Genomic DNA, 27,546 nt, shown 5'->3' with positions numbered 1-27,546 from the left:
TGTTCTGCCCAGAATTTATACCTCAGCTTACATCATCAAGTGATTAACATAACGTTGTTGCTATGATCTTGCTGTTTATGACTGGCTATGTTTCATCTATTACAACAGAGATCACATTTCAAAAGTACTCCATTGGCTGTAGCACATTTGGGACCAACTAATGCAAAGAATGAACCACAGGAGGAGAGTGCTAGAGATAATACTGCAATAGGAGCTTCTTGTTAACTCAATACAAGCCTGATGATTCAAATATGTTTAAGAAAAGATATTTAAGTAATCAAGTCAATCAGTTCAAACTCCAACCCAGGAGTCCAGTCCAAGTGAAAGATAGTTAATATCCAGACCGAGTTTGAGGGCTCCATATTTTTAGAAAACCTTGCTGCTAGAACATCACATCACTCAGAATGGAGGGTGAGGAGTCTGAAATTACTCCATTTGAGAATGCTAGAGATTGTGAAGATTAGCAATCTGCTCCTGTCCTAAGGGCGTTTACACATTGAAGTTATGATTGTTGCCATCCTGTGGTAGCGTAATCAGCCTATATGCTGTCTCTGCTAACCCTACTCTCCTGAGACCTGCTGAAGGGTCTCAGCCCAAAACATTGACTGTACTCTTTTCCATAGATGCTGCCTGGCCTGCTAAGTTCCTCCAGCATTTTGTGTGTGTTGCCTGAATTTCCAGCATCTTGTTCCTGACTTATTTTGTCTGGAGCTCAAACAGGATCTTTCTGTAGAAAGAAGGCACCGTACTTAGCTGTAATGGCTGTAGGTGGTGTACTGGTGAATCCCCAAGTACTGCACAGTATCAGGAGGTGTCACAAACAGCAGGAACAGTAATCCACAAGCCAGCTAACCAGGCCCCCGTAAGGCCAGTCAACAACGGTGTTAAACACAACAAATAATTGTGACTGTTAGAAACATACAAAGGCAATTCCACAATGATTATGTATGAATTAAATTACTTTAAAATAGTAATTAAAATGACAAACTTAAAAAAACACAAACTTCATCAAATTCAATTAATCCCCACTGAAATTCAGCAGCAGAGATAGTTCAGCCAAAGGTCCACTGTAAGTGGGGTATTTTGCTGCAAATTCATAGTGATCCACTGGATCCTATGGAAAGGCGAATTTTTAAACAGCAGATTTGAATTCACGGGTGTGGAGCTCCAGCACGATGGTCCACGTTGTGGTCAATTGTTATTGCCTTTAGAGGAAATACTGGTACTGTTTGCATTAAAATAAACTACATTCAACACAAAGTGAAGAAATTCACTTGCATTGTACTCTGATTGCCAAGTTCACCTTTAGGCAGATAGGAGAATGGGCAAAGAAGTGACAGATATAACTATAACAATTACAGCACGAAAACAGACCATCCTGGCCCTTCTAGTCCGTGCCGAATGCATTCCACTAGATGAAATATAGTGCAGGGAAGTATATGGTCTTGCACTTTGGTAGAGACAATAAAGGCATGGACTATTTTCTAAATGGGGAGAAAGTTCAAAAGTCAGAGTTGCAAAGTGACTTCGCAGGGTTCCCTAAAGGCTAACTTGCAAGTTGAATCAGTGGTAAGGAAGGCAGTTTCAATGTTAGAATTCACTTCAACAGAACTAGAATATAAGAGCAAGAGTGGAGTGTTGAGGCTTTATAAGGCATTGGTCAGACTGCACTTTGAGTATTGTGAGCAGTTTTGAGCCCCCTATCAAAGAAAAGATGTGCTGGAACTGGAGAACGAAAAGATCCATGAGAATGACTCTGGGATTGAAAGGGTTAATGTATGAGGAGTGTTTAATGGCTCTGGGCCTGTACTCACTACATTGACTACAGAAACTTTAATCTAGGCCTTTAACAAGGTCCTACACAGGACACAGAATCTGGAAAGTGAGGTATCATCGGGTCCTGGGTGAGCAAGCCAATTGGATACAAAATTGACCTGAGGAAAGGAGTAAGGGGATGCCAGTGGAGTGTTGTTTTTCCACATTGGACCTCATAACCAGTGGTGTGACCAAGATCAGTATCGGGTTCCCTATTCCTTGTCACATGCAGGCGGCACGGCAGCAGCGGCCTTTCAGACCTGGTGTTACTTTAATTTAATTTTAATTTTCTATTTTAAGTTTGATACACAATTTTCCATTAGGGCACATGGATAACAGAGCGGCTATCTACCATCGCCAGATACTACTACTGTAATGCCTGCACTGTTTTTGTGCACTTTATGCAGTCCAGTGTAGGTCTGTAGTCTAGTGTAGCTTTCTCTGTGTTGTTTTTCATTACGTAGTTCAGTCTAGTTTTTTGTACTGTGTCATGTAACACCATGGTCCTGAAAAACATTGTCTCATTTTTACTATGTACTGTACCAGCATTTATGGTCGAAATGACAATAAAAGTTGACTTGACTTGACTTGATGTTAACAATTTGCATTAGGATATAGGTGGCATGATGCATAACTTTGTGGATGATACCAAAATTGATGTGTGGTGAACAGTGAAGAAGGTTATCTAAGGTCCCAAAAGAACCTAGATGAAGTAGGAGGCTAAGCAAAGGAATGGGAGATAGAATTTAACTCAGAAAAGTGATGCATTTTGGGAAGTTCAATTAGGATGAGATAAACAGAGTAACTGACAGGCCCCTGGTGAGTGTTGTAGTAGAGACCTACATAGTTCGCTGAAAGTCTTGCCAATTTAGTCATGGTTGTGTGGAAGACATACAGCACCCTTGCCTTCATCGGATGGGGCACTGATTACAAGAATTGGGATGCCATGTTATAGCTGTACAAGACATAGTGAGACCATTTATGGAATATTGCTCTGTTTGCAACGCTAAGGGAAGGATGTGATTAAGTTATTGAGGGTGCAGACAAGATTCACAAAACTGTTACCAGGACTAGAGGGTTGAAGTTAAAAAGAGAGATGGGATAGACTGGTTCTGAGAGAAGGAAGCTGCGAGGTGACCTTACAGGACTTTTAAAATTCATGTAAGGTGAATGATGACATTCTTTTTCCCCGCTTAGGGAAATTGAGCGCTAGATGGCATAAGTTAAAGGTGAAAGGGAAGAAATTTAAAGGGGAGCTGAGGGCAAGTTTTTTACTCAGAAAGTGGTGGGTGCATGGAATGAGCTGCCAGAGAAAGTGGCAGCAGCAATATCCAGACAAACATATAGAGAGGAAAGATATAGAGGGATATGGGCCAACACAAGCAAATGGGGCAGCTCAGATAAGCACAATGGTCAATGTGAATGAGTGGGCTGAAGGGCTTGTTTTACATCCATAAGATGATAAAACATAGCAGAATTAGGCAGTCAGCCCATCGAGACTGCTCTGCCATTACATGGCTGATTTATTATCCCTCTCAACCCCATTCTCCTGTCTTTTCCCCATTACCTTTGATCCCCTGATGATTAAGAACCTGTCAAAATCTGCTTTCAATATATTCAATGATTTGGCCTGCACAGATGCATGTGGCAATGAATTCCACAGATTCACTACCCTCTGGCTAAAGAAATTCCTCCTCATCTCTGTTCTAAAGGACATACCTCTATTCTAAGGCTGTGCCCTCTGATTCTAAACTCCCCCACTATAGAAAATGTCCACTCTATCTCAACCTTTCAATATTTGATAGATTTCAATGAGATCCCCTGTCATTCTTCTAAACTCCAGCGAGCGCAGTCCCACAGCCAACAAATGCTCCTCATAAGTTAAGCCTTTCATTCCTTAGATAATTTTCACGAACTTCCTCTGGACTCTCTCCAATTTTTTCTTATATAAGAGGCCCAAAATTGCTCACAATACCCAATATGCGGTCTGACCAATAAAGACTCAGCATTACATCCTTGCATTTGTATTCTAGTCCTCACGAAATGAATACTAACATTACCTTTGACTTTCTTACCATTGGCTCAACCTGCAAGTTAACCTTTAAGGAATCCTGCATGAGAACTCCCATGGCACTCTACACCTCTGATTTCTTTTGAATTTTCTCCCTATTTACAGAATAGTTCATGCCTGTTGTGTATTTAATATTTCAATAATATTTGAGTAATCTTGTACGTATAAATGCTGATATATATAGTTTGAGTAAGTATTAATAATTAATTATGGGTTTGACGCACCATCAATAACTCTCGGAGACGTGAGTCAAGGTAGGCTTTTATTAGCTGGAAGAAAGCACGTCAGCAGCAAGGGACTACCACACAACATCCTGGAGACTGAGGGAGGAGCAGTGCCTCCAACCGCCTTTATACAGGGGTCTGTGGAAGGAGCCACAGGAGCAGTCAACGGGGGGGGGGGGGGGGGGGGGCGTGTCCAGACAGGTTCACCACAAGGTTATACGTAAAAATACACTAATTGCATACATTCTGATACTACCATTTGATATGTGTGCCTTGCTTAAAGTAAAGACGAACCCAGATTCATATTTCGGATTCCCATGTCTTTCTTTGCATTAATTGAATGTTTTGAAACTAGTGCATGACCATTATATTCTATCATCAGCAAACTTAGCCACAAAGCCATCAATTTCTTCACCCAAATTTTTCACATATAACAAGCAAAGAAGCGGTCCCAACACTGACATCTGCAGAACATCACTGGTCACAGGAAGCCAACCAGAAAAGGCCCCCTTTATTCCCACTCGTTGCCTTCTGCATGTCAGCCAATCTTACGTTCAAGCTAGTATCTTTCCTATAAACATTGGCTCTTATTAAACAGCCTCATGAGTGGCACCTTGTCAAAGGCCTTTTGAAAATCCGAGTAAACAACATCCACTGACTCTCCTTTGTCTATCCTGCTTGTTATTTCCTCAAATAATTTCTACAAAGTTGTCAGGCAAGATTTTTCCAGAAGGAAACCATGCTGAGTTCGGCCTAATTTATCATGTACCTCCAATTACCCAAAACCTCATTTTTAATATTGGATTCCAACATATTCCCAACCACTGAAGTCAAGCTAACTGATATATAATTTCCTTTCTTCTCCCTCCTTCCTTTCTTGAAGTGTGGAGTGACATTTGCAATTTTCCAGTCCTCCGGAACAATTCCCATATCGTGATTTTTGCAATATCATTACTAATTCCTCCAAAGGCTCTTCAGCTACCTCTTTCAGAACCCAGAGTTGTAGTGCATCTGGTGCAGGTGACATATCTACCTTCAGACCTTTCAGCTTTTCAAACACCTTGTCCTTAGTAATAGCAACTATGCTCGCTTCTGACCCTGACAATCTCGAATTTTTGATGTGCAACTTGTGTCTCCATAATGAAGACTGCTGCAACATACTTCATCTGATTTCGTCTGCCATTTCTTTGTCCCTCATCCAGCATCATTTTCTAGTGGTCCAATATCCTCTCACTCTTTGTGTATCTGAAGAAGAACTTTTGGTATTCTCTTTTGCATTATTGGCTAGCTTACCTTCATATTTCATGATTTCTCTTGCTTTCATGCTGTCTTAACTCTATGATTCCATTTGAAAAGTTCCTCGCTGACTGCACTGTGCTTTGAGAGGGTCTGAGGCCATGAATGTTCAATGAGAACTAGCCCCCACCTTTCCTGGATCCCAATACATAACAAGACACCTAACATCACTCGCTGGCTGGTGGCATAGTGGCATCAGCGCTGGACTTCAGAGTGAAGGCTCCCGAGTTCAAATCCAGCTGGCCCCCTTGCATGCTTTCCATCTGTGCTGGGTTGAGCGTCGAGCTAGCAACTCGGCCTCGTAAAAATAAGAAATCCTGCTAAAAAAAGCCATCACGGTGGCATCCCGATGACTCCACTCGGAGTTAAGGGCTTTCTTCTTCTTCTCTAATATCACTCAAGCATGAGCTTCATAACTATCTGGCCAAATGTCACTTATCTTTCTCCTGATGGGAGAAAGAAATATGTCATCTAATGGCCTTTAGCTGTTTTGTATAAACAACCATGGAAAAATCAACCTAGGGCATGAAACCTTATCCAAATAACTATCATTTGGCCTTGGCAAAGCATCTGGGAACATGGTCATTGGAAATGGACTGCAGGATAACATAAGAACCACAGTGGTGGCCAGATGGCCTGTAGATTGTTCCCTTCCAACAGAGAGAGGGAAATGAAGCTTAGCCCCAGACGAGCCCCCACCTCCCAGCTCCCTTACCCGCATCTTCTGCTGATGGCTTTGGGAGCATCAGCATGGAGCCAAGATTGGCCGTGTCCTCAGTGACCAGCAACTTCCAGTCTTCATCAGTCAGGCTCTCAGAGTTGCCTATGGCAGTGCAGGCCTGGCTCAGCAGTAGTGCCCGTGCCATCCTCCTGATGAGCAGGTCTTCAGCATCTGTCGTAGGTGTTGGCAACTTCTTGCACTCTGTCCAGCTGCTTGGATCATTGGGTTCACTCCCAGCCTTAAATAGTGCAAGTAAGAAGAATGTGATCATAACTCCATAATCGAGATTGCACTGGACTTAAAAAACAGCCATTCTGAGAATCTGGATTGCAATTTCACATTTAGACAATAGACAACAGACAATAGGTGCAGAAGTAGACCATTCGGCCCTTTGAGCCTGCACCGCCATTCTGAGATCATGGCTGATCATCTACTATCAATACCCTGTTCCTGCCTTGTCCCCAGATCCCTTGATTCCCCTATCCATAAGATAGGGGAATTTAAATTCTTCCTCAGTCCATCCCTGGCATTTCTAACTGATTCTCTACCTGCACGCAAAATGCGAGTGTAGTGGGCATTAAACGAACTGGTCAGAGAGTCAGCAAGGATCTGTATAGCATATCTGACCTCTCGAACCTGACTACATTGTTTTCAAGGCAGTCTGCAAAATAGAAGGTAGGGTATGTCGATGGATATTACTTAAAGAGGCTTCCCAAAAGGCAGCAGACAGAAGCAAAAGCTTTGTTTCAGCCCTGCAGAGGATTTGATAGGTAGAGAGGGAGTCTATTTCCCCTGGTTTGGAGTCCAGATATTCAAACCTGGTGCTAGACTACTGACACACTAATCTTTCAGAAGATTATAATATTAATAGAACACATTAAGACAAGGTACCTATGTGGAAAAAAACCAAATGGATCTGTTGGTAAAAATGAAATCAAATACTTAGAGGTGACATAGATTCAGAAAGTGTAGAATCTGTATGGGTAGAGTAAAGAAACTGCAAGGGTAAAAAGACCCTGATAGGAGTTTTATACAGGCCTCTAAACAGTAGTCAGGATGACGGATTAAAATGGTCATAGGTGATTTCGATATGCAGGTAGATTATGAAAATACATTTGGTGCTGAATCCCAAAAGTAGAATGCCTACAAGACGGATTTTTAGAGCAGCTTGTGATTGAGCCCAAAATAGGGAAGGCAATTCTGGATTGGGTGTTGTGTAATGAATGAGATTTCATTAGGGAGCTTAGGGTAAAGGAACCCTTAGGAGTCAGTTAATCATAATATGACAGAATTCACCCTGCAGTTTGAGAGGGAGTTTGAGATAGGTGTAGAGGAAGGTAATCCTGAGGGAGCAGGGAGTCTGCAGAGTAAGACAGGTTGGGAGAATGGGCAAAGAAGTGGCAGATGAAATAGAGCGCAGGGCAGTATATGGTCATGCACTTTGGTAGAAGGAATAAAGATGTAGGCTACTTCCTAAATGGGAAGAAAATACACAAAGACCCTATTGTATTCACCTCTACCACCTTTGCTGGCAGTGCACTCCATGTACCCACCACTCCCTATGTGAAAAACATACCTCTGACATCCCCCTTGTACCTTCTTCCAAGCATCTTTAAACTATGCCCCCTCATGTTCACCATTTTAGCCTTGAGAAAAAGCCTCTGGCTATCCACACGATCAATGCCTCTCACCACCTTATACACCTCAATCAGGTCACTTCTCATTCTCCGTCGCTCAAAGAGAAAAGGCTAAGTTCACTCAACCTATTCTCATAAGGTACGCTCTCCAATCCAGGCAGCATCCTTGTAAATCTCCTCTGCACTCTCTCTATAGTATCCACATCCTTCCTGTAGTGAGGCGACCAGAACAGAACACAGTCCTCCAAGTGGGGTCTAATTAAGGTCTTATATAGCTAGACTCTCAATCAGAAAAGCACCCTTCCTCCACTACTACTCTCTACCCTTATCGCCAAGCCAAGTTTGGATCCAGTTAGCCGGGTCACTTTGGATCCCATGTGCCTCAATGTTGAGGACCAGCCTACCATACGGCACCTTGCCTAATATCATAAAAGGAGTATCAACAAGGAGCCACAAGTAATAGTCCACAACTATTATGGAGATACTATTTTTGGAATCTATTTATCATGTTCCTCCCCACACTACAAGTCCACTCTCCTCTGTCATGGACTCTACCCATGCATAAGACCATAAAACAGGAGTAGAATTAGGCCATTTGGCCCATCACATCTGCATTGCCATTCTATCATCCTCCTCAACCTATCAACCTCTGTTTTAAATATTCTCAGTGACCTGGCCTCCAGGACCCTCTGAATGAATTCCACAGATTCACCACCATCTGGCTAAAGAAATTCCTCCTTATCTCTGTTCTAAATGGACATCCCTTTATTCTGAGACTGTGCATTCTGGTCCTTGATTTACCCACTATAGAAAACATGCACTCTATCTAGGCCTTACAATATTTGATAGGGTTCGATGGGTGTTGAAGGACTGGAGGCAATGGGGGGGGGGGGGGGGTGTCAAGGGGCAAAGAATGAGGAGATGCCAGCATAATGAAAATATTAATTCACAACATTAGAAACCAAAAAGGCAACATTTTTTTCGGTGGACTATTAAAAGGAGTTGCATTGTGTTACTCAAAGTGTAATTAAAACTAATTAACAATAAATTATTTTAAGCGTGCAATTAATTTTCTTTGAATATTATCGCTCTATAGTCCTAAACTTCAAAACCTGCAAAATCTTACTTCCTTTGTCATGGACTTTTGTGTAATGTATTCCAGACTCTCTGAAATGGAACTATGGGACTTCTGTGCAAATAGCACCTTCTGGCCCTTTGAACCACGCTGCCTCAGCAACCCATGACAACCCTGATTTAACCCTAACCTAATTATGCAATAGCCAATGACCAATTAACCTATTCAGTACGCCTCTGGACTGTGGGAGGAAAGCAGAGAGTCCAGGAAAAATCCACCGTTCCACAGACAGACTCCTTACAGATGAGGTCAGGATTGAACTCTGAACTCCGAGCTGTAATAGTGTTGCACTAACCACTACGCTACCATGGCACCTAGTTAACTTGCACATGCACTGGTGCTCAGAGACCTGCATATCAATCTTGCTGTCCTATGGTGTCATCATGAGCAGCAAAACCCATGTAGATGGACATTGCAAGATGATCTGCAACCGTCTTACCACAAGATTAAGGAAAATCTTATCCTCTTCATCCAGAAAATCGTCATATGTTTCTTGGAGTGTCTGTTGGAGGAGTAGAAAACAAATTGATGAGTTTGTTTCTGTTTCACACCAAGATCATTCCCTGCTTGTTCTGTGTGGCACCAAATCATTAAGTGGGCATCAGACCATGATGGGTTGGCAAACCTCAGGATGTACAGCATTATAGCTGTCTTTGTTTCTCCATAGCCAGGGAGAGGGAGTTTGGTCAAGTTTCCCACATTTGCAACTTTTGGATGACTCTTTGAAAGTAAGAGCAGAAAGAATGTTGTGGGAGAAAAATGGTTCAGCACAGCCAAGAAGGGCCAAAAGGCCTATTTCTGTGCTGTAATGTTCTATGGTTCTATGGGAGGGCCAGGGTAAGCCTCAAGTTGCAAGTGTGGACTGACATCATCACACTTTTTTGTGCCTGAACAGTATCATAAATGTTTATTCCCATGGGCTTTGTGTGTGTGTGTGTGTGTGTGTGTGTGTGTGTGTGTGTGTGTGTGTGTGTGTGTGTGTGTGTGTGTGTGTGTGTGTGTGTGTGTGTGTGTGTGTGTGTGTGTGTGTGTGTGTGTGTGTGCGTGTGCGTGTGTGTGCGTGCGTGTGTGTGTGTGTGTGTGCTCTCACATGGTGGAGCTGCAGATTCTTTTCATGCCTTACTATCCTGACATAATGTACTAATTCCTGGTGACAGAAACCTTCATCAACCCATGAGTAACTGATGTAACTTCAAAGTTTGCAGCACAGAAATGGCACCAGAATTCTGAATGAGGAATCCAGTTCATTCCTCTCCCCAACCTTTAGGAAGCATGGTAGCACAGTGGTCAGTGCAACACTTTACAGTATCAGTGACCCTGGTTCAATTCCCAACACAAGGAGTTCGTACGTTCTCTCTGTGACCACATGGGTCCAGTTTCCTCCCACAGTCCAAAGACGTACCGGTTGGTAGGTTAATTGGTCAATGTAAATTATCCCGCGATTCGGCTAGGGTTGAATCAGGGGTTGCTGGAAGCACGGCTCGAAGGTCTGAAAGGAGCTGTTCCACTCTGTAGCTCAACAAGTAAATAAATACATGGTTCCAGATCTATTTCATGAGCAAGTAGTTTTCCAAAACCCCTTGAAAAACTACCAGTACACCTGATTCCAATCATTGGTTTAAAACAAATCTCAGCTGGTTTATTATCACCATCATCTGACCCAGTAGGACAATTTGTCACAATCTTTTACGGACAGATCAGCCATGATCTTATTGAATGGCGGGGCAGGCTCTATGGGCCGGATGGCCTATTCCTGCTCCTATTTCTTATTATGTTCATATGCGGAGGTCAGCTGGCATGACTGTTGTCAACTAAGTAATAATGTCTTATTTTGCTCTGGCCATTGAATGACATTATTCCTTCTTTAGGCAATTCATCCCAGGGTCAGCATAGAGCTGCACCTGTGCCCTCTGTACTCCTCCTTCACAGGCACATACTAAAGCCAAAATCAAGAGTGTATCCTCACCTCACATATCTCCTTCTGGGCGGCAAAGATCCATGGAATGACCTGACCTGAGGGGAGGAGGGTCTTGAGGTTCTCAGTAGTTACTACCTGCAGCTTGGTATATTGGTTACTACTCTCTGTTAGGTACACTTCAACAATCTTCTCAGCCATGATCTTCCTGAGCAGATACCCGGCTCTGTCCTTCACACTCAGCACAATGTTCAGGAAGTTGCTCATTTCATGCCAGAGGCACAGGTACTGGAGCTTGGAGAGGTTACCACTCACCCTCAGGAAGGCTGCAAATGGTTTGCCTGCCAGCAGGTCGGCATTAAAGGCCCAATGGAGGTACCTGAAGTGCTGGGGCATCTCTGGAAACCTCCGACACTGTAGCATCGAAGGTGCTTTGATGAGCGGGATAGAGGAGCCCAACTGTGGGAAGACATATTCACTCTGCATGTTCGTTGCCCCTTTATCTTTAGTTGCTAAAGAGCAAGGAACACATTGTGGTGCCTGGGGAGAGAACCATGATTCATCCTGCTTGGGGAAACTACGCAAAGTGGACTTGGGGGCAGTTATCCCTGGCTGAGCCTGGCAACTGTCCCGTTGCTCCTTCGCTTTGAAGTTGTGTGTCTTCATGGGTTTGCCCTCGCAATCGGGCAGCCTCCACAGGAGACGCTTGTGAGCCTTGGTGAAGTAGGGCTGCATAATGCCTCCTCTGTGTGTGATGCTCACTGTTAGGACGGGGGAAGGTGACTGGTCTTCTGAAGCCTTTCCTTGGTACTCTCGGATGATGACACCGTACTCCTTCACCTTTCTCAGGCTCTGTTTGCAGTGTGTCAGGAAACGAGGCAACCAGTAACCTTTTAGTTTCTCCAAGACCTGCTTTTGCAGCTTCACCAGAAAATCCCTCCTGGTGCGAAAGGGCTTCTTTGATTTTGACAGTGGAATGTCTTCTCAAATAGGAGGAGAAAGAAACATGAATCAGACAGACTTACAGATCTCTGGATTCCATACCCAAAGGACTGTTACAGCTCAGATGGTGTTTTCCAAGGGCCACCATACTTACACCCACATCCCTATCACACCCTCAATAGGCAGAGCAGAGCATGGCTCTGGAAACACTTTGCTCCTCTCTGGCAAAGTTAGAACATAGAATATAAAACAGGCCCTTCAGCCCATGAAGTTTAGTCAAAATAATTAAAGTAATAACTAAACTCCTAACTAAATTATTCTCTTCTGCCTACGCAATGTCCATATCAATTCATTCCCTATATATTCACATGCCTGCATCAGAGTTTCTTAAACACCTCTCTCGTATTTGCCTCCACTACCACCCCTGAGAGTGCATTCCAGGCATCCAGCACTTGCTCCACTGCATGCACCTTTAGCATCAGACATTTGGGGGTGGAACTTCCCCCCTTGTCAAAGCTGTCAAGGCCATACTACAAGTTCAAAATATTTCTGCTAGTGAATGATATTTAAAACCCATTAAAATTTCTATAAAAATTAGACACATTAACTCCTAAAAACTTAGAAACACCACAGTATACATATAAATCATTAAAAGCACACAAAAAAACTTATCTCCTAATCTGCAGGTCATGATTCTGGAATTAGATAAATGGAGACCCTAATGTTACACCAGTGTTGTCTGGCATTGGATAGGGAGAGTGGACTCCCCATTGTAATGTCAGCAAGACTGGCCTCCCACATTGGATGCCAGATGGAGTCCAGGTGGTGGTTCAGACTGACAGATGTCACTCAGCTCACCTGGAGGTACAGTAGGCTGGCTTGGGTCCAAGACATTTATCAGGAGCTGATTGTTCCTCTCAGAAACAACCAGACGCAGCCAGCATGATGCTGCCCAGTTCTTATGTGCCACATCAGCAAACCTGGAGACCTGCCTGCCTATTCTAAATCATTATAATTGTACAATGTCCTGTGCATGTTACTAAAAAGGGCTTCTTTGGTTTGTTACGAGTAGGAATGCTTCTTTGTCTGTTAAAAGTTTATCTCGCCGTTGTTTCGCTTTAGAATGGCTGATATGGTAATTGTATTCATTTGTTAATCAATGGGGAATGTTATTGTGTTTTGTGAGGCTGGGAACTTGGGGGAGGGGTTGCGCGGGCTTGAGGTGTGAGGAGAGTCGGGAGGAGAGACGGACGAGGAAGGTGGACGGGCGCTGGACGGCTCGTAGGACCACCGCGACTGGCGCTGGACAGCTCGTAAGACCACCGGGTGGGTCCCAGGGGTGACGACGTGGCTGTCGGATGATTCGTTGATTGAGCTCCTACGATGTGCACTACACTGACTGAACTTTGATAAGTTGGCGCCTTTTGTTTTTTTCTTTCCTTGTATATATATTGTATTGCCTAATACTTCTTTAGTTAATGTTAGTAAATTCTATAAAGTGTATTTCATAACGGTATTTGGTGTGAAGTTGTTACGGTGAGCGGCGCGAGGCATAAACTCGATTCTCACAGCACCTGCGTGTACGGGAGGTGGGTTGGTGTGTGGCTGGATCTCCTTTTCCCCTAGACATATACCAGCCTCTGTGGGTAAGTGTTACATAATAAAGCGAAAAGTTTCGATCTGTCACATTCGGTTTCATCCCCATCCTTGATCTCCCACCAACTAATTTTCACAAGTTTGTGAAGGGGGCAAGGCAAAGATCTAAACTGTGGTAAAGGAAAAGAAGGGACAGAGCAAAAGAGAGCAGCCTTGAATAATGGAGAATGAGTCAGAAGGTAGATGTGAACTAGGCCACCAGCAACAGAGGTGAGGGAAGCAACAGAAGAGATTGTCAGAGGTGCTGCTGAAGTGCTGATGACAAAAATCATGATTGTAACTGCTGCAAAGGGATTGTAAATAGCTGAATTATAAACAAGCAGGTAGATTAAGTAAATATTTATTCTAAGAAAGAGACAAGTATTTGAAAAGAAGGTAATTCAGAGAGGAATGCAGGAGAGGGGGAATCTCGCCTGTAATCAGGCATTCTGCTGACAAGTACAATTGCAATTAAAGCAAAGGCAATTTATACATAGCAAGCTCCCACAAACTGCAATAACAAGCAGTAGACAAGTCTGACTTGCTCTGCAGACGTGAGAAATAAAGTTGGGCTTTACACTAGGAGAACTCCATGTCATGGGTCCATCTAATCCACCTAATCAGGGAGTAAGGCTTAAGTTTAGAACACAGCGAAAAACAACTCTTCTGACAATGTTGCATAGAGTTAGCACAGGGGTTCCCAACCTTTTTATGCCACAGGACCCTGGGTTGGGAATCTGTGAGTTTGCAAGAATGAGCAAGGTTGTTACTGTCAGATATTGCCTTAGCACATAGAGCGGTAAAGGACTATGGCAGAAAGTTACCTAGCTGCCATTGCAGCTTTTAATGTGACAAGTTAATCCCTCCCTTACTTTGGTTACCACCCAAAGGCTACCTATTCCTTACCAGTAAAACCTCCACAGGTGGACATCACAACGGAGCCCTCTTGCAGGTGAGCAGCCTGTATCGTGCGGAGTTGAGCAAAGTACTGGTCTCGCTGGTTGATGTCAGTCTCGTCGAGTTTCCGCATCCTCTCCATCCTCATCCAGAACTCCACCAGCTCTGCCCCTGTACACCAGAAGAACACCCAGCATTGTTTAGCCATACCTCAATTGCATTCTGAGCACGACAGCAAGCAATCCATGCATTCTTAAAGGGACAGGAAACTTGGGACTTGTCTCCTTTCATTAACGCATCCCACAGGATTTGCCTACCATTTGTCCCCATGAGAAACGATCGAAAGCATTTCATTCCTCGCACACTCCCAATACACCTTCTCAGTAGCCACTGGTCTCGCATCTCGCCCATCTGTGCCTCTTCTGTTGGAACAAAGTGGGAACAGAAAGGTTTAGTGGTTGGATGAAAAGGTGACACATAGCAAACCTCTTCAGTGGATCAACCTTGCACCTCGGACAGTGACCATGAAATACTTAAGTTGCTACATACATAAGCCTCCACATTCATTTTTTGGGAATCTGTGTGTCGCTGACAAGTCCGACATTTTTTACGCATCCAGAGTGTCAGGGAAAGCTGCCTTCTTGAACCACTGCAGAACTACTGGTGAAGGTGCTCCCACATGGCTGTTGAGGAGGGAGTTCCAGGATTTAGTATCAATGACAGTGAAGGGCTGGCGACACATTTCCAAGTCAGGATCATATGCGATTTGGAGGGGTAGCTGCAGGCAGTGGTACCCCCATGCACCTGCTGCCTTGTCCTTGTTTTGTAGTACAGGTTTCCCCCACAATCTGAAGGTAGACCGTTCCTATGAAACTGTTTGTAAACTGAAATGTCGTAAAGCGAAGAAGCAATTACCATTAATTTATATTGGAAAAATTTTTGAACGTTCCCAGACCCAAAAAATAACCTACCAAATCATACCAAATAACACATAAAACCTAAAATAACACTACCATATAGTAAAAGCAGGAATGATATGATAAATATACACCCTATATAAAGTAGAAATATTGTAGGTACGGTGTAGTTTCACTTATCAAAATCGGTAAGACAGCGAGCCAAACTCGATTTGGAGAAAAAAATCGGCATGTACACGCATGCGCAAACAACTGCCTGCACAAGGTTTCACAGTCATTGTAGTCTTTCTCAGGGTAAACACACATATAAAGCGGGTGTCTTTTTTTAGTAAAAGCAAAAATCCTCTTTGGTTAGCGAAAACAGGTACTAATGTAGGTCTTTTGTAACAGCGAGTTGTCGTAAAGCGAACGTTCAAAAAACGTGGGACACCTGTACGTGGGAAATGAACACAATATTCAGGGAAGAACTTGACTGAGGTATAACCCCATCATGATGCCGGTCTGTGCAGCCTTGACATCAGGAATCAGTCTGGTGAGCCTTTTCTTCAAGTTTATCCATGAAGCAGGAGACACCAAGAAAAAGCAACAAAATGAAAGAGAAAGAAGAAACTTGCAATGGTATAACCTCAAGATGGTATAAGATGTTTTAATGACAGTGAAGTTCTGCTTCTCATTGAATGAGTGCACAGCAAGATTACATAAACAGCAATATGATAATCATCAGAATTTAAGTGATGCTTGAGTGTTTTATATAAGTTGGGAGTTGGGAGAAGCCCTCCCTGTTTGAAGCAATGCCACATGACTTCTGGATACTCATCACTGAGGGTTTCTTGCTCACTTGTGGTACTCCTTATGTAGTGTTCTCATTCAGGTGTAAAAACTCTGAACTAAACACTGAGTTTAAACTGTAGTCAATGAGGCACGATCCCAGTAAGATTAACCGTTTACTATTCACTCTTCCACATTAACGTATGGTGAAAACTGTTGATAAAACAATACAAAATATATATAGTATTTGTTTCCTTCTTGGCATCGCATTTACATCATAAATACTTGTAAAAGTAAAACTACAACAAACTATGTAATAAAGCTAAACAAATGCCTTAAGGGCAACATACCTTACCTCCAGCACGAACTCAGTATCATATCAACAGGAAGTCTGAAGTGTGGTGTGAATCACAACCTTTTGATTCAGAGGCAAGAACTCATGTGATATTGAAAAATGAAGAAAGCAAACCCCTAAGAGATTACAGTTTATAGGTTTATTCTAAAACAGGGATCCCCAACCTTTTTATGCCATGGACCCCGAGCTGTGTAGACTGGTGGAAGAAGCTTAGACGGAGTTTTATTGTGGACCTTTACAAACAGATGATGCAGGAAACAAGTTTTCAGTACAACTGCTGAGCCTGAAATTCACACCTGACTATAGCCCCTGTTAATATCCCCTGGTATATATAACCTAACACCTCATGAGGAAGATTTGTACTGAACCATGAAAGATAATGTTCTGGTTGGGAAATATGATACTACATTGATTGTCAGGTAGTCACTCACCCTCCATGGCCCAAAGGTATGATTACACTTTGGCAACATTTTAATCAGCAGTTGGAGGAGAGCCTGGACCACAAACGACTTGAAATTTGCACAAATGTAACTTTTCACTTCATCCCATTTAATTCAGAACAGTTAGAGAAGACATCACAGATCTCCCTATTCTCTGGTACTCACCATTTGATGGCTCTTGTACCAGCTGGGTATCAGAGTCAGGTGTTTTACTGCTCAGAGAAGAGGAGGATGGGCTATCCTCAGAGAATTGCAGCGTTGGGAGGGACTCTGACAATTCCTGATGCTCCACTGTAAGTTCGGACACTGGGAAACAGAAATAATCTAATTGGAAATCTGGGATCTGGAAGAAAAATCCAACAGCAAGATACACTCTTCAGCATTCACTTTTATCAAGAAACAAAATTAATTTTGGCAACACCTATAAAATGCTGGAGGGAGGGATTCTCTTGGGGCACTAGATGGAGTAAGTCATATTTTGGCTTTGCTCCGTTCACTTTTTAAATTTTTTACCACCCTTTCACTATTTATATTAAAGTGTTTATAACACTTTCATATGCCTGAACTTTGATTTTTAATTACTGAAAATGAATACCAGAGGGCAAAAAGCTTCAGCCAAAGGCAAGGAAGCCAGTAACGGAAGTGGAAGGAGGAAAGAGGGAGATTCTAAACAACTTAAACAATCTCCACTCACTTTGGAAGCTATGTCAAAACTCCTGGATGTTAAATACGATAAAAAATGTTCTACTTTGGAAGTAGTTTTAAAGGAGATTGAAAGCAAACTGTGAGCTCTTAAGCAGGAGCGTGAAAAGCAACAATAGCAAATAGCTGAACTCGATGAAGCTGGAAGACAGAGAGATCGCAGATTGGACGTGCTGGAAAAGAAATTAACTTCGACTACTCAGACACTAGAACAGTATAAACTCAAGATTATTGACCTGGAAAGTCACAGTCATAGGACCTGCGAATAATAGGACTCCGTGAAGATGTTGAGAGTGGTGAGCTTACTACATTTTTTTCTCAAATTTTAACGGATGTGTTCGGCTCTGAAGTTTTTTCTACTACCCCTATACTTGATGGCGCGCATCGCGTTCTGAGAGTCAAGCCCCCTAAAGAGCTGAAGCCCTGACCTGTTATACTTCAATTCCATTATGTGCAAACCGAGGAGCATTTAATTCGAATTGCCCGTCGGAAAGGGGTTATTGTACATGGGGACCTCAAGTTTCGATTGGTTGAAGACTATAGTCCCGAGGTGATGCGAGAAAGATTGCTTTTTAAACCGGTGATGTCCAAGCTTTATCAAAGAAAGTTTCAACCAGCTCTGCTATTTAAGGGTTGTTCTACCTGACAAATCACGTAAATGGCTTAAATCCGTGGAAGAAGCTCAACAAAAACCTTGACGACCAACGTTCGATCCCGGTTGTCTAATAAATTGAATGTTTCTTCGTGTCTGTATTCATTTGGTTTATAAGATAATAATCAGTTCATAGATTTAGACTTTTGAAGTTTGAAGATTTTTGCCACTGGTTTGATAAAACTCGTATTCTGTTTCGGAGTATGGATGTTTATTATGCTTCTATGTTTAAGTTTTTTTTCCTTTGTTACTTTATTATTTTCAATTGTTCATTTTTTAAAAAATAATTAAGAAATTAATTTGGTGATTGACTTTTTTCTCTGAAATATTAAGAAGATTGTATTCCGGTGTTGTTTATATCATTCCCTTCTCAATGTTTTGACTAAGGTGGAAGTTCGCATTTTTCTCAATTTTTTTTGTGTTTGTATTCATTTAGTTTATAAATTAATAACCAGTTTATAGATCTGACTGTTAGAGTTTGAAGTTTTTTATGATCTGTTGACTGAATGTTTTTTTCTGAAATATTAATAAGATTGTATTCTGTTTCACTTTTTTAAGATTTTGCTTCTCAAAATAGAACCATAGAACACTACAGCACAGTACAGGCGCTTCAGCCCTCCATGTTGTGCCGACCCATATAATCCTTAAAAAAAGTACTAAACTCACCCACACTACCCCATAACCCTCCATTTTTCTTTCATCCATGTGCCTGTCCAAGAGGCTCTTAAATACCCCTAATGTTTTAGCCTCCACCACCATCCCTGGCAAGTCATTCCAGGCACTCACAACCCTCTGTGTAAAAAAACTTAACCCTGATGTCTCCCCTAAACTTCCCTCCTTTAATTGTGTACATATGCCCTCTGGTGTTTGCTATTGGTGCCCTGGGAAACAGGTACTGACTATCCACCCTATCTATGCCTCTCATAATCTTGTAGACCTCTATCAAGTCCCGTCTCATTATTCTACGCTCCAAAGAGAAAAGTCCCAGCTCAGCTAACCTTGCTTCATATGACTTGTTCTCCAAACCAGGCAACATCCTGGTAAATCTCCTCTGCATCCTCTCCATAGCTTCCACATCCTTCCTATAATGAGGTGACCAGAACTGAACACAATATTCCAAGTGCAATGTTTTGCAAATATGGCAATCCTTTTTCAATGTTCTGACTGGGTGGTATTTTGCAACTTTTTTTCAATTTTGGAGACTTTGCCATCAAGAGAGTGGGGGTAAGGGAGGTACTAGTTAGCTTTCTGGCTGTCTATTGGCCAGTTTTCAGGTCTTTGTGGGCGGAGGGTGGGACTATCTTTAGTTTTTTTCATCTGGGCTGAACTGAAACTACAAATATGTCTGAATTGTCATAACTTCCGGTTCCCATAGAACCATAGGGCATTACAGCACAGAAACAGGGCTTTTGGCCCTTCTTGGCTGTGCTGAACCATTTTTCTGCCTAATCCCACTGACCTGCACCATATCCCTCCATACACCTCTCATCCATGTACCTGTCCAAGTTTTTCTTAAATGTTAAAAATGAGCCCACATTTACCACTTCATCTGGCAGCTCATTCCACACTCCCACCAATCTCTGTGTGAAGAAGCCCCCCCTAATGTTTCCTTTAAACTTTTCTCCCTTCACCCTTAACCCATGTCCTCTGTTTTTTTTCTCCCCTAGCCTCAGTGGAAAAAGCCTGCTTGCATTCACTCTATCTATACCCATCATAATTTTATATACCTCTATCAAGTCTCCCCTCATTCTTCTACACTCTAGGGAATAAAGTCCTAACCTATTTAACCTTACTCTGTAACTCAGTTTGTCAAGTCCCGGCAACATCCTTGTAAACATTCTCTGCACTCTTTCAACCTTATTAACATTCTTCCTGTAATTCGGTGACCAAAACTGTACACTTTCCACCTTAAACCTTTTTCTGTCCTCCTGATTCATGAGTTTCCTATGCAGGAAGGTTAACCCTTTACATACCATATGGTTTATTCAAATTAAATGGATAATATTACTAACTTTGTCTCATGGAATAAGAATGGTTTGAATCATCCGATTAAACGGAAGAAAATCTTTAAAGTTTTTCATAGATTGAATGCTCAGATTATCTTTGCCCAGTAAACTCATGTGAGGAAAGAGGATAAATAGCATTTCTTTTGGAAGGGACAACAATTTCATTCTAATTCACAGGCTAAGGTGAAAGGTATATCTATTTTTATAGACTCCTCAGTTTTATTTGTTCACTATGAAACAATCTTAGACCCAAATGGTAGATTTCTATTAATTACTGGTTTACTTGATAACCAAAAAGTTGTTATCGTTAATATCTATGCACCAAATGCCAACTATCCTGAATTCTTTAAACATTTATTTACATCTCTTCCTAATTTAAATGAATATATGTTGAAAATGGGTGGAGATTTTAACTGTTGTCTGAATCCTTCTGAATCAGATAGATCTGCATTCAATCAGGTACCTCCAAACAAATCTGCTATTCTTATTAATTCCTTTTTAGTTGACTCCGGAATTTTAGATATTTGGAGGTTTTTATATCCTAATGATAAAGGGTTCTCATTCTTTTCTCATGTATATCATAATTATACTAGAGTTGACTACTTCTTTATCGACTCTTGATTAGTTCAGTCTGTTATTAACTGTGAGCATGATGCAATCGCCATTTCCAATCATGCACCTTTGAAACTGTCAATCAAATTAACTGATGTAACTTTTAGTGCTAGACAATGGCGATTCAATTCTACTCTCCTTCAGGACTTAAACTTTGTTAACTTTATTAAAGAACAGATTGCCTTTTCCTTTTCAACTAACTTTACAGAAGAAATTTCCAGTGGGATATTATGGGATACTTTTAAAGTATACACCCGTGGTCAAATTATATCATATTCTGCTGAATTGAAAAAATGAATTAATAATGAAATAAGTACATTGGTTGATAAGATTAAAGAAAGTGATAAAAAATATTCTGCTGCTCCTAACCTGGAGCTTTATAAAAAGAGAGTTGAACTTCAGATGCAACACAGTTTGTTATTAACATCCCCGATTGAAAATCAATTACTTAAAACTAAGTTTCAATTTTATATATATGGTGATAAATTAGGTAAATTATTGGCCAACCAATTGAAAATTGCTTCAGCTAAATGTCAGATTATTAAAGTTCATAAATGGGATGGTAGTTTGACGGTTGCCCATGATGAAATTAATAAATCTTTTCAAGAATTTTATACCTCTTTATACCAATCAGAATTTCCTGATGATTCTATCATAATGCATGAATTTTTAAGGAAATTGAACATTCTGAAATTACCACTTAATGAACGTTTAGCATTAGATGCAACCACCATGGAAAAAGAAATAAAGAAAGCAATTTTTTTGATGAATTCTGGTAAAGCACCTGGTGTGGATGGGTATACAGTAGAAATTTTCAAATCTTTTTCAAATCTACTTTCTCCTTGGTTATGTAGAATCTTTAAAGATGCTTTATCTGTAGGTAAATTACCACAGTCCTTTTATGAAGCATCTATTTCTTTAATTCCTAAAAAAGATAAAGACCCCACTGAATGTGCATCATATAGACCTATATCCTTGTTGAATGTGGACTCCAAAATCTTTTCCAAAATATTGGCAATTAGATTGGAAAATTATTGCCACAAATTGTCTCTGACGACCAAGCAGGATTTATTAAAAATCGTTATTCGTATTTTAATGTTAGGAGGTTAATTATTGTGTATACTCCTTCATCTAAAACCCCAGAATGTGTTATTTCGCTTGACGCCAAGAAGGCATTTGATAGAGTTGAATGGGAATATTTATTTAATATGCTTGAGAAATTTAATTTTAGCCCAAAGTTTATATCTTGGATTAAACTGATATATCATACACCTTTGGCTTCTGTATTTACCAATAATCAGAGATCCCCATTTTTCAGGCTTTTTCGAGGTTCTAGACAGGGCTGTCCTTTAAGTCCCTTAGTATATGATATTGCCTTGGAGCCCTTGGCAATCGCTTTTCGTGATTCACTCAATATATTTGGCTTTATTCGTGGGAATGAGATACATAAGGCATCACTATATGCAGATGACCTGTTATTATATATCTCTAACCCAGAGAAATCCATCCCTGCAATAATATTACTACTTGCTCAGCTGAGTACTTTTTCTGGTTATAAATTGAATCTTAATAAGAGTGAACTTTTCCAATTAAATATGCAAGCTCCAATCTATAGACAATCACCATTCAGACTGGTTACTGATTACTTATTTGGGCATTAAAATTACTAAGAAGCATAAGGATCTATTTGAAGATAACTTTTTACCCTTATTTGATCATGTTAAACAACTGCTTACTAAATGGTCCCCATTGTCCTTATCATTGATTGGTAGAATTAATACTATTAAGATGATTATAGACAATAGACAATAGACAATAGGTGCAGAAGTAGACCATTCGGCCCTTTGAGCCTGCACCGCCATTTTGAGATCATGGCTGATCAATTCCTATCAATACCCGGTTCCTGCTTTGTCCCCATATCCCTTGATTCCCCTATCCATAAGATACCTATCTAGCTCCTTCTTGAAAGCATCCAGAGAATTGGCCTCCACTACCTTCCGAGGCAGTGCATTCCAGACCCCCACAACTCTCTGGGAGAAGAAGTTTTTCCTTAACTCTGTCCTAAATGATCTACCCCTTATTCTCAAACCATGCCCTCTGGTACTGGACTCTCCCAGCATCTGGAACATATTTCCTGCCTCTATCTTGTCCAATCCCTTAATAATCTTATATGTTTCAATCAGATCCCCTCTCAATCTCCTTAATTCCAGCGTGTACAAGCCCAGTCTCTCTAACCTCTCTGCGTAAGACAGTCCGGACATCCCTGGAATTAACCTTGTGAATCTACGCTGCACTTCCTCTACAGCCAGGATGTCCTTCCTTAACCCTGGAGACCAAAACTGTACACAATACTCCAGGTGTGGTCTCACCAGGGCTCTGTACAAATGCAAGAGGATTTCCTTGCTCTTGTACTCAATTCCCTTTGTAATAAAAGCCAACATTCCATTAGCCTTCTTCGCTGCCTGCTGCACTTGCTTATTCACCTTCAGTGACTGATGAACAAGGAGTCCGAGATCTCTTTGTATTTCTCCCTTACCCAACTCTACACCGTTCAGATAATAATCTGCCTTCCTGTTCTTACTCCCAAAGTGGATAACCTCACACTTATTCACATTAAACGTGATCTGCCAAGTATCTGCCCACTCACCCAGCCTATCCAAGTCACCCTGAATTCTCCTAACATCCTCATCACATGTCACACTGCCACCCAGCTTAGTATCATCAGCAAATTTGCTGATGTTATTTTCTATGCCTTCATCCAAATCGTTAACGTAAATGGTAAACAGCTGTGGTCCCAATACCGAGCCCTGTGGCACCCCACTAGTCACCACCTGCCATTCCGAGAAACACCCATTCACCGCTACCCTTTGCTTTCTATCTGCCAACCAGTTTTCTATCCATGTCAATGCCTTCCCCCCGATGCCCTGAGCTTTGATTTTACCCACCAATCTTCTATGTGGGACCTTATCAAATGCCTTCTGAAAATCGAGGTACACTACATCCACTGGATCTCCCCCGTCTAACTTCCTGGTTACATCCTCGAAAAACTCCAACAGATTAGTCAAGCATGATTTACCCTTGGTAAATCCATGCTGGCTCGGCCCAATCCTATCACTGCTATCTAGATATGCCACTATTTCATCCTTAATAATGGACTCTAGCATCTTTCCCACCACCGATGTCAGGCTGACAGGTCGATAGTTCTCTGTTTTCTCCCTCCCTTCTTTCTTAAAAAGTGGGATAACATTAGCCATTCTCCAATCATCAGGAACTGATCCTGAATCTAAGGAACATTGGAAAATGATTACCAATGCATCCGCAATTTCCAGGGCCACCTCCTTTAGTACCCTAGGGTGCAGACCATCTGGACCTGGGGATTTGTCAGCCTTCAGTCCCATCAGTCTACTCATCACCGTTTCCTTCCTAATGTCAATCTGTTTCATTTCCTCTGTTACCCTATGTCCTTGGCCCATCCATACATCTGGGAGATTGCTTGTGTCTTCCTTAGTGAAAACAGATCTAAAGTACTGATTCAATTCTTCTGCCATTTCTCTGTCTCCCATAACAATTTCACCCAATTCATTCTTCAAGGGCCCAACATTGTTCTTAACTATCTTCTTTCTCTTCACATACCTAAAAAAAGCTTTTGCTATCTTCCTTTATATTCCTGGCTAGCTTGTGTTCGTACCTCATTTTTTCTCCCCGTATTGTCTTTTTAGTTAAGTTCTGTTGTTCCTTAAAAACTTCCCAATCATCTGTCCTCCCACTCACCTTAGCTCTGTCATATTTCCTTTTTTTTAATGCTATGCAATCTCTGACTTCCTTTGTCAACCACTGTGGCCCCTTTCCCCCCTTTGAATCCTTCCTTCTCTGGGGGATGAACTGATTTTGCACCTTGTGCATTATTCCCAAGAATACCTGCCATTGCTGTTCCACTGTCTTTTCTGCTAGGCTATCCGTCCAGTTAACTTTGGCCAGCTCCTCCCTCATGGCTCCATAGTTTCCCCTGTTCATCTGCAACACTGACACCTCCGAGCTGCCCTTATCCTTCTCAAATTGCAGATAAAAGCTTATCATATTGTGATCACTACCTCCTAATGGCTCCTTTACTGCAAGATCGCTTATCAAATCCTGTTCATTACATAACACTAAATCCAGAATAGTCTTGTCCCTGGTCGGCTCTCGTACAAGCTGTTCCAAGAATGCATCCCGTAGGCACTCTACAAACTCCCTATCCTGTGGTCCGCACCAACCTGATTCTCCCAGTTCACCTGCATGTTGAAATCCCCCATAACTACTACGACATTACCTTTGCCACATGCCAATGTTAACTCCCTATTCAACTTGCACCCAATATCCATGCTACTGTTTGGTGGCCTGCAGGCAACACCCATTAGGGTCCTTTTGCCCTTACTGTTCCTCAGTTCTATCCACACAGACTCTACTTCTCCTGACCCTATGTCCCCCCTTGCAAAGGACTGAATCTCATTCCTCACCAACAGGGCCACCCCACCCCCTCTGCCCACATTTCTGTCCCTACGATAGCACGTATACCCTTGTACATTCATTTCCCAGGTCTGATCTCCCTGCAGCCATGTCTCCGTTATCCCAACAATATCATAGTTACCCATTCGCACCTGGGCTTCAAGCTCATCCGCCTTATTTCTGACACTTCGTGCATTCAGATATAGAATTTTTAACCCATTTCTCCTCTCTCTGTTTGAATCGCTGCCTATTGTGCTTAACCCAGCTCCCCGAACTCCCATCGGGCTATATGCCCCTAGAATTTTGTTGTCCTTCCTAAATTTACTTATTCTTTCAACACATTTAACTCCATGATCCGTCAGACCATCCCTCTGTACATGAGTCCTCCTTATCACTTGTTCCGCCCCACCTTCCTCTACTACATACTTAATATTCCGGAACCGTGTAGTCCCCACCTGTCCTTTATCCTTCCTCTCGCTATCCTCTCTCACATTCTGGATCCCCGCCCCCTGCAAATTTAGTTTAAACCCCCCCAAGAAGCACTAGCAAACTTCCCTGCAAGAATGTTAGTACCGCTCCAGTTTAGGTGTAAACCATCCCTTCGGAACAGATCCCACCTTCCCTGGAACAAGGCCCAATTATCTACAAACCTGAAGCCCTCCCTCCTGCACCATCCTCTCAGCCACGTATTAATCTTTATAATCCTCCTGTTCCTTGCCTCACTTGCACGTGGCACAGGTAGCAATCCTGAGATTGTTACCCTGGAGGTCCTGCTCTTCAGCTTCGCACCTAACTCCCTGAGTTAACTTGCCCTCCCTCTCGAGAACAACCTGCACCCGATCTGAGATGTCTCGGACCCCGGCACCATGGAAGCAACATACCATCCGAGACTCCCGATCTTCCCCACAAAATCTCCTATCCGCCCCCCTGACTATAGAATCCCCTATTAATACTGCTCTCTTCTCTTCCCTCCTCCCCTTCCTAGTCAAGGGTCCAACCTCAGTGCCATAGACAGGACCACTGCAGCTTGTTCCTGGTAGGTCATCCCCACCAACAGTATCCAAAACGGTGTGCTTATTTTTGATGGGAACGGCCACAGAGGTGCTTTAGGTAATTTATTTTTTATCTAAATTTCTTTTTATCTATCTTTATTTAGATAAATTTTTTATCTAAATTCTAAAATTTAAATCTAAATTTCTGTATCTATTTCAGGCGGTACCAATTTTCATTTCCAAATCCTTTTTTGATATTATTGACTCTAAAATTTCTTCATATATATGGCAGAATAAAAATCCTGGATTAAATAAGAAATATTTACAGAAATCAAAAAAGGAGGGCGGTTTGGCAATGCTGAATTTTAGTTCCATTATTGGGCAATTAATATTCGATATTTAACGTTTTGGACACAAGATCTGGATGAAATTCATTGTCCATGATGGGTGAACCTCGAGCGCAAGTCTGTACAGGGGTTTTCATTGGCTTCTATCTTAGGGGCCTTGCTTCCCTTTCCACTTACTAAACTGAATAAACAAATGACTAATCCAATGACGAAACATACAATATGAATATGGTTTCAATTTCGTAAATTTTTTGGATTGAATAAATTTATCCTGTCAAGTTCTATTATATCTATCTTTTTTCCAACTATCTAGAATTGATCAAGCTTTTCTTTTATGGAAAACAAAAGGAATAACATGTTTTCATGATTTATTCATGGATGACTGTTTTATGTCTTTTGAACAGTTGTCTAATAAATATAGTTTGCCTAGATCACATTTTTTTTAGATATTTACAGATTAGAAACTTTTTGAATATTATGTTCTACTTTTCCAGTATCACATCAAACTGAAATTACAGAAAAAAATTGAGGTTTTAACCCCCATCAGAAGAGTTTAATAGCAATTATTTATGATCTGATTACGAAAATATGTCTAAGTACATCCGATAAAATTAAGAATAAATAAGGAAAGAGAACTTCAGGTATCTTTACCTATAGAGAAATGGGAGAAAATTGCCCAACTAGTTAACACTTTTTCAATGTGTGTGAGACACTCCTTGATACAATTTAAGGTGGTTCACAGGGCTCATATGTCCAAGGATAAGTTACCTCATTTTTATTGCCATATAAATCCCATCTGTGACAGATGTAAGTCTGAGGTAGCTTCTTTGACACATATGGAGCGCTCAGATCGAAGATGTAGGGGAGACACATAAAAGATAATAAAGTTGTTTGCACCATTAGGGATAAACAGAGAGTAACAGGTCGAGAATTTCTTAAGTGCATCTATTTTAATGGTAGGAGCATTGTAAGAAAGGTGGAT

General features: G+C 41.6%; 1 protein-coding gene across 1 annotated transcript in view; it reads right to left on the bottom strand.

Moving 5' to 3' along the window:
* LOC140736642 (regulator of G-protein signaling protein-like) overlaps window positions 1-17,855 on the bottom strand; it is a 55,453-nt gene extending 37,598 nt beyond the window's left edge. The window contains exons 1-7 of the mRNA XM_073062453.1: window positions 17,834-17,855; window positions 16,934-17,074; window positions 14,606-14,710; window positions 14,298-14,459; window positions 10,866-11,797; window positions 9,339-9,401; window positions 6,122-6,365 (exon numbers count right to left, since the gene is read on the bottom strand). Coding sequence (XP_072918554.1) covers window positions 6,122-6,365; window positions 9,339-9,401; window positions 10,866-11,797; window positions 14,298-14,459; window positions 14,606-14,710; window positions 16,934-17,074; window positions 17,834-17,855 — 1,669 coding nt within the window. The remainder of the gene's footprint in view (window positions 1-6,121; window positions 6,366-9,338; window positions 9,402-10,865; window positions 11,798-14,297; window positions 14,460-14,605; window positions 14,711-16,933; window positions 17,075-17,833) is intronic.
* Between the last annotated feature and the right edge of the window lie 9,691 nt (window positions 17,856-27,546).

The sequence above is a fragment of the Hemitrygon akajei genome, chromosome 12 (genome assembly GCF_048418815.1).
Source record: "Hemitrygon akajei chromosome 12, sHemAka1.3, whole genome shotgun sequence".
Lineage (NCBI taxonomy): Eukaryota > Metazoa > Chordata > Chondrichthyes > Myliobatiformes > Dasyatidae > Hemitrygon > Hemitrygon akajei.
Note: the sequence above shows the minus strand (reverse complement) of the source record. Positions and strands in the feature narration are given on the sequence as shown.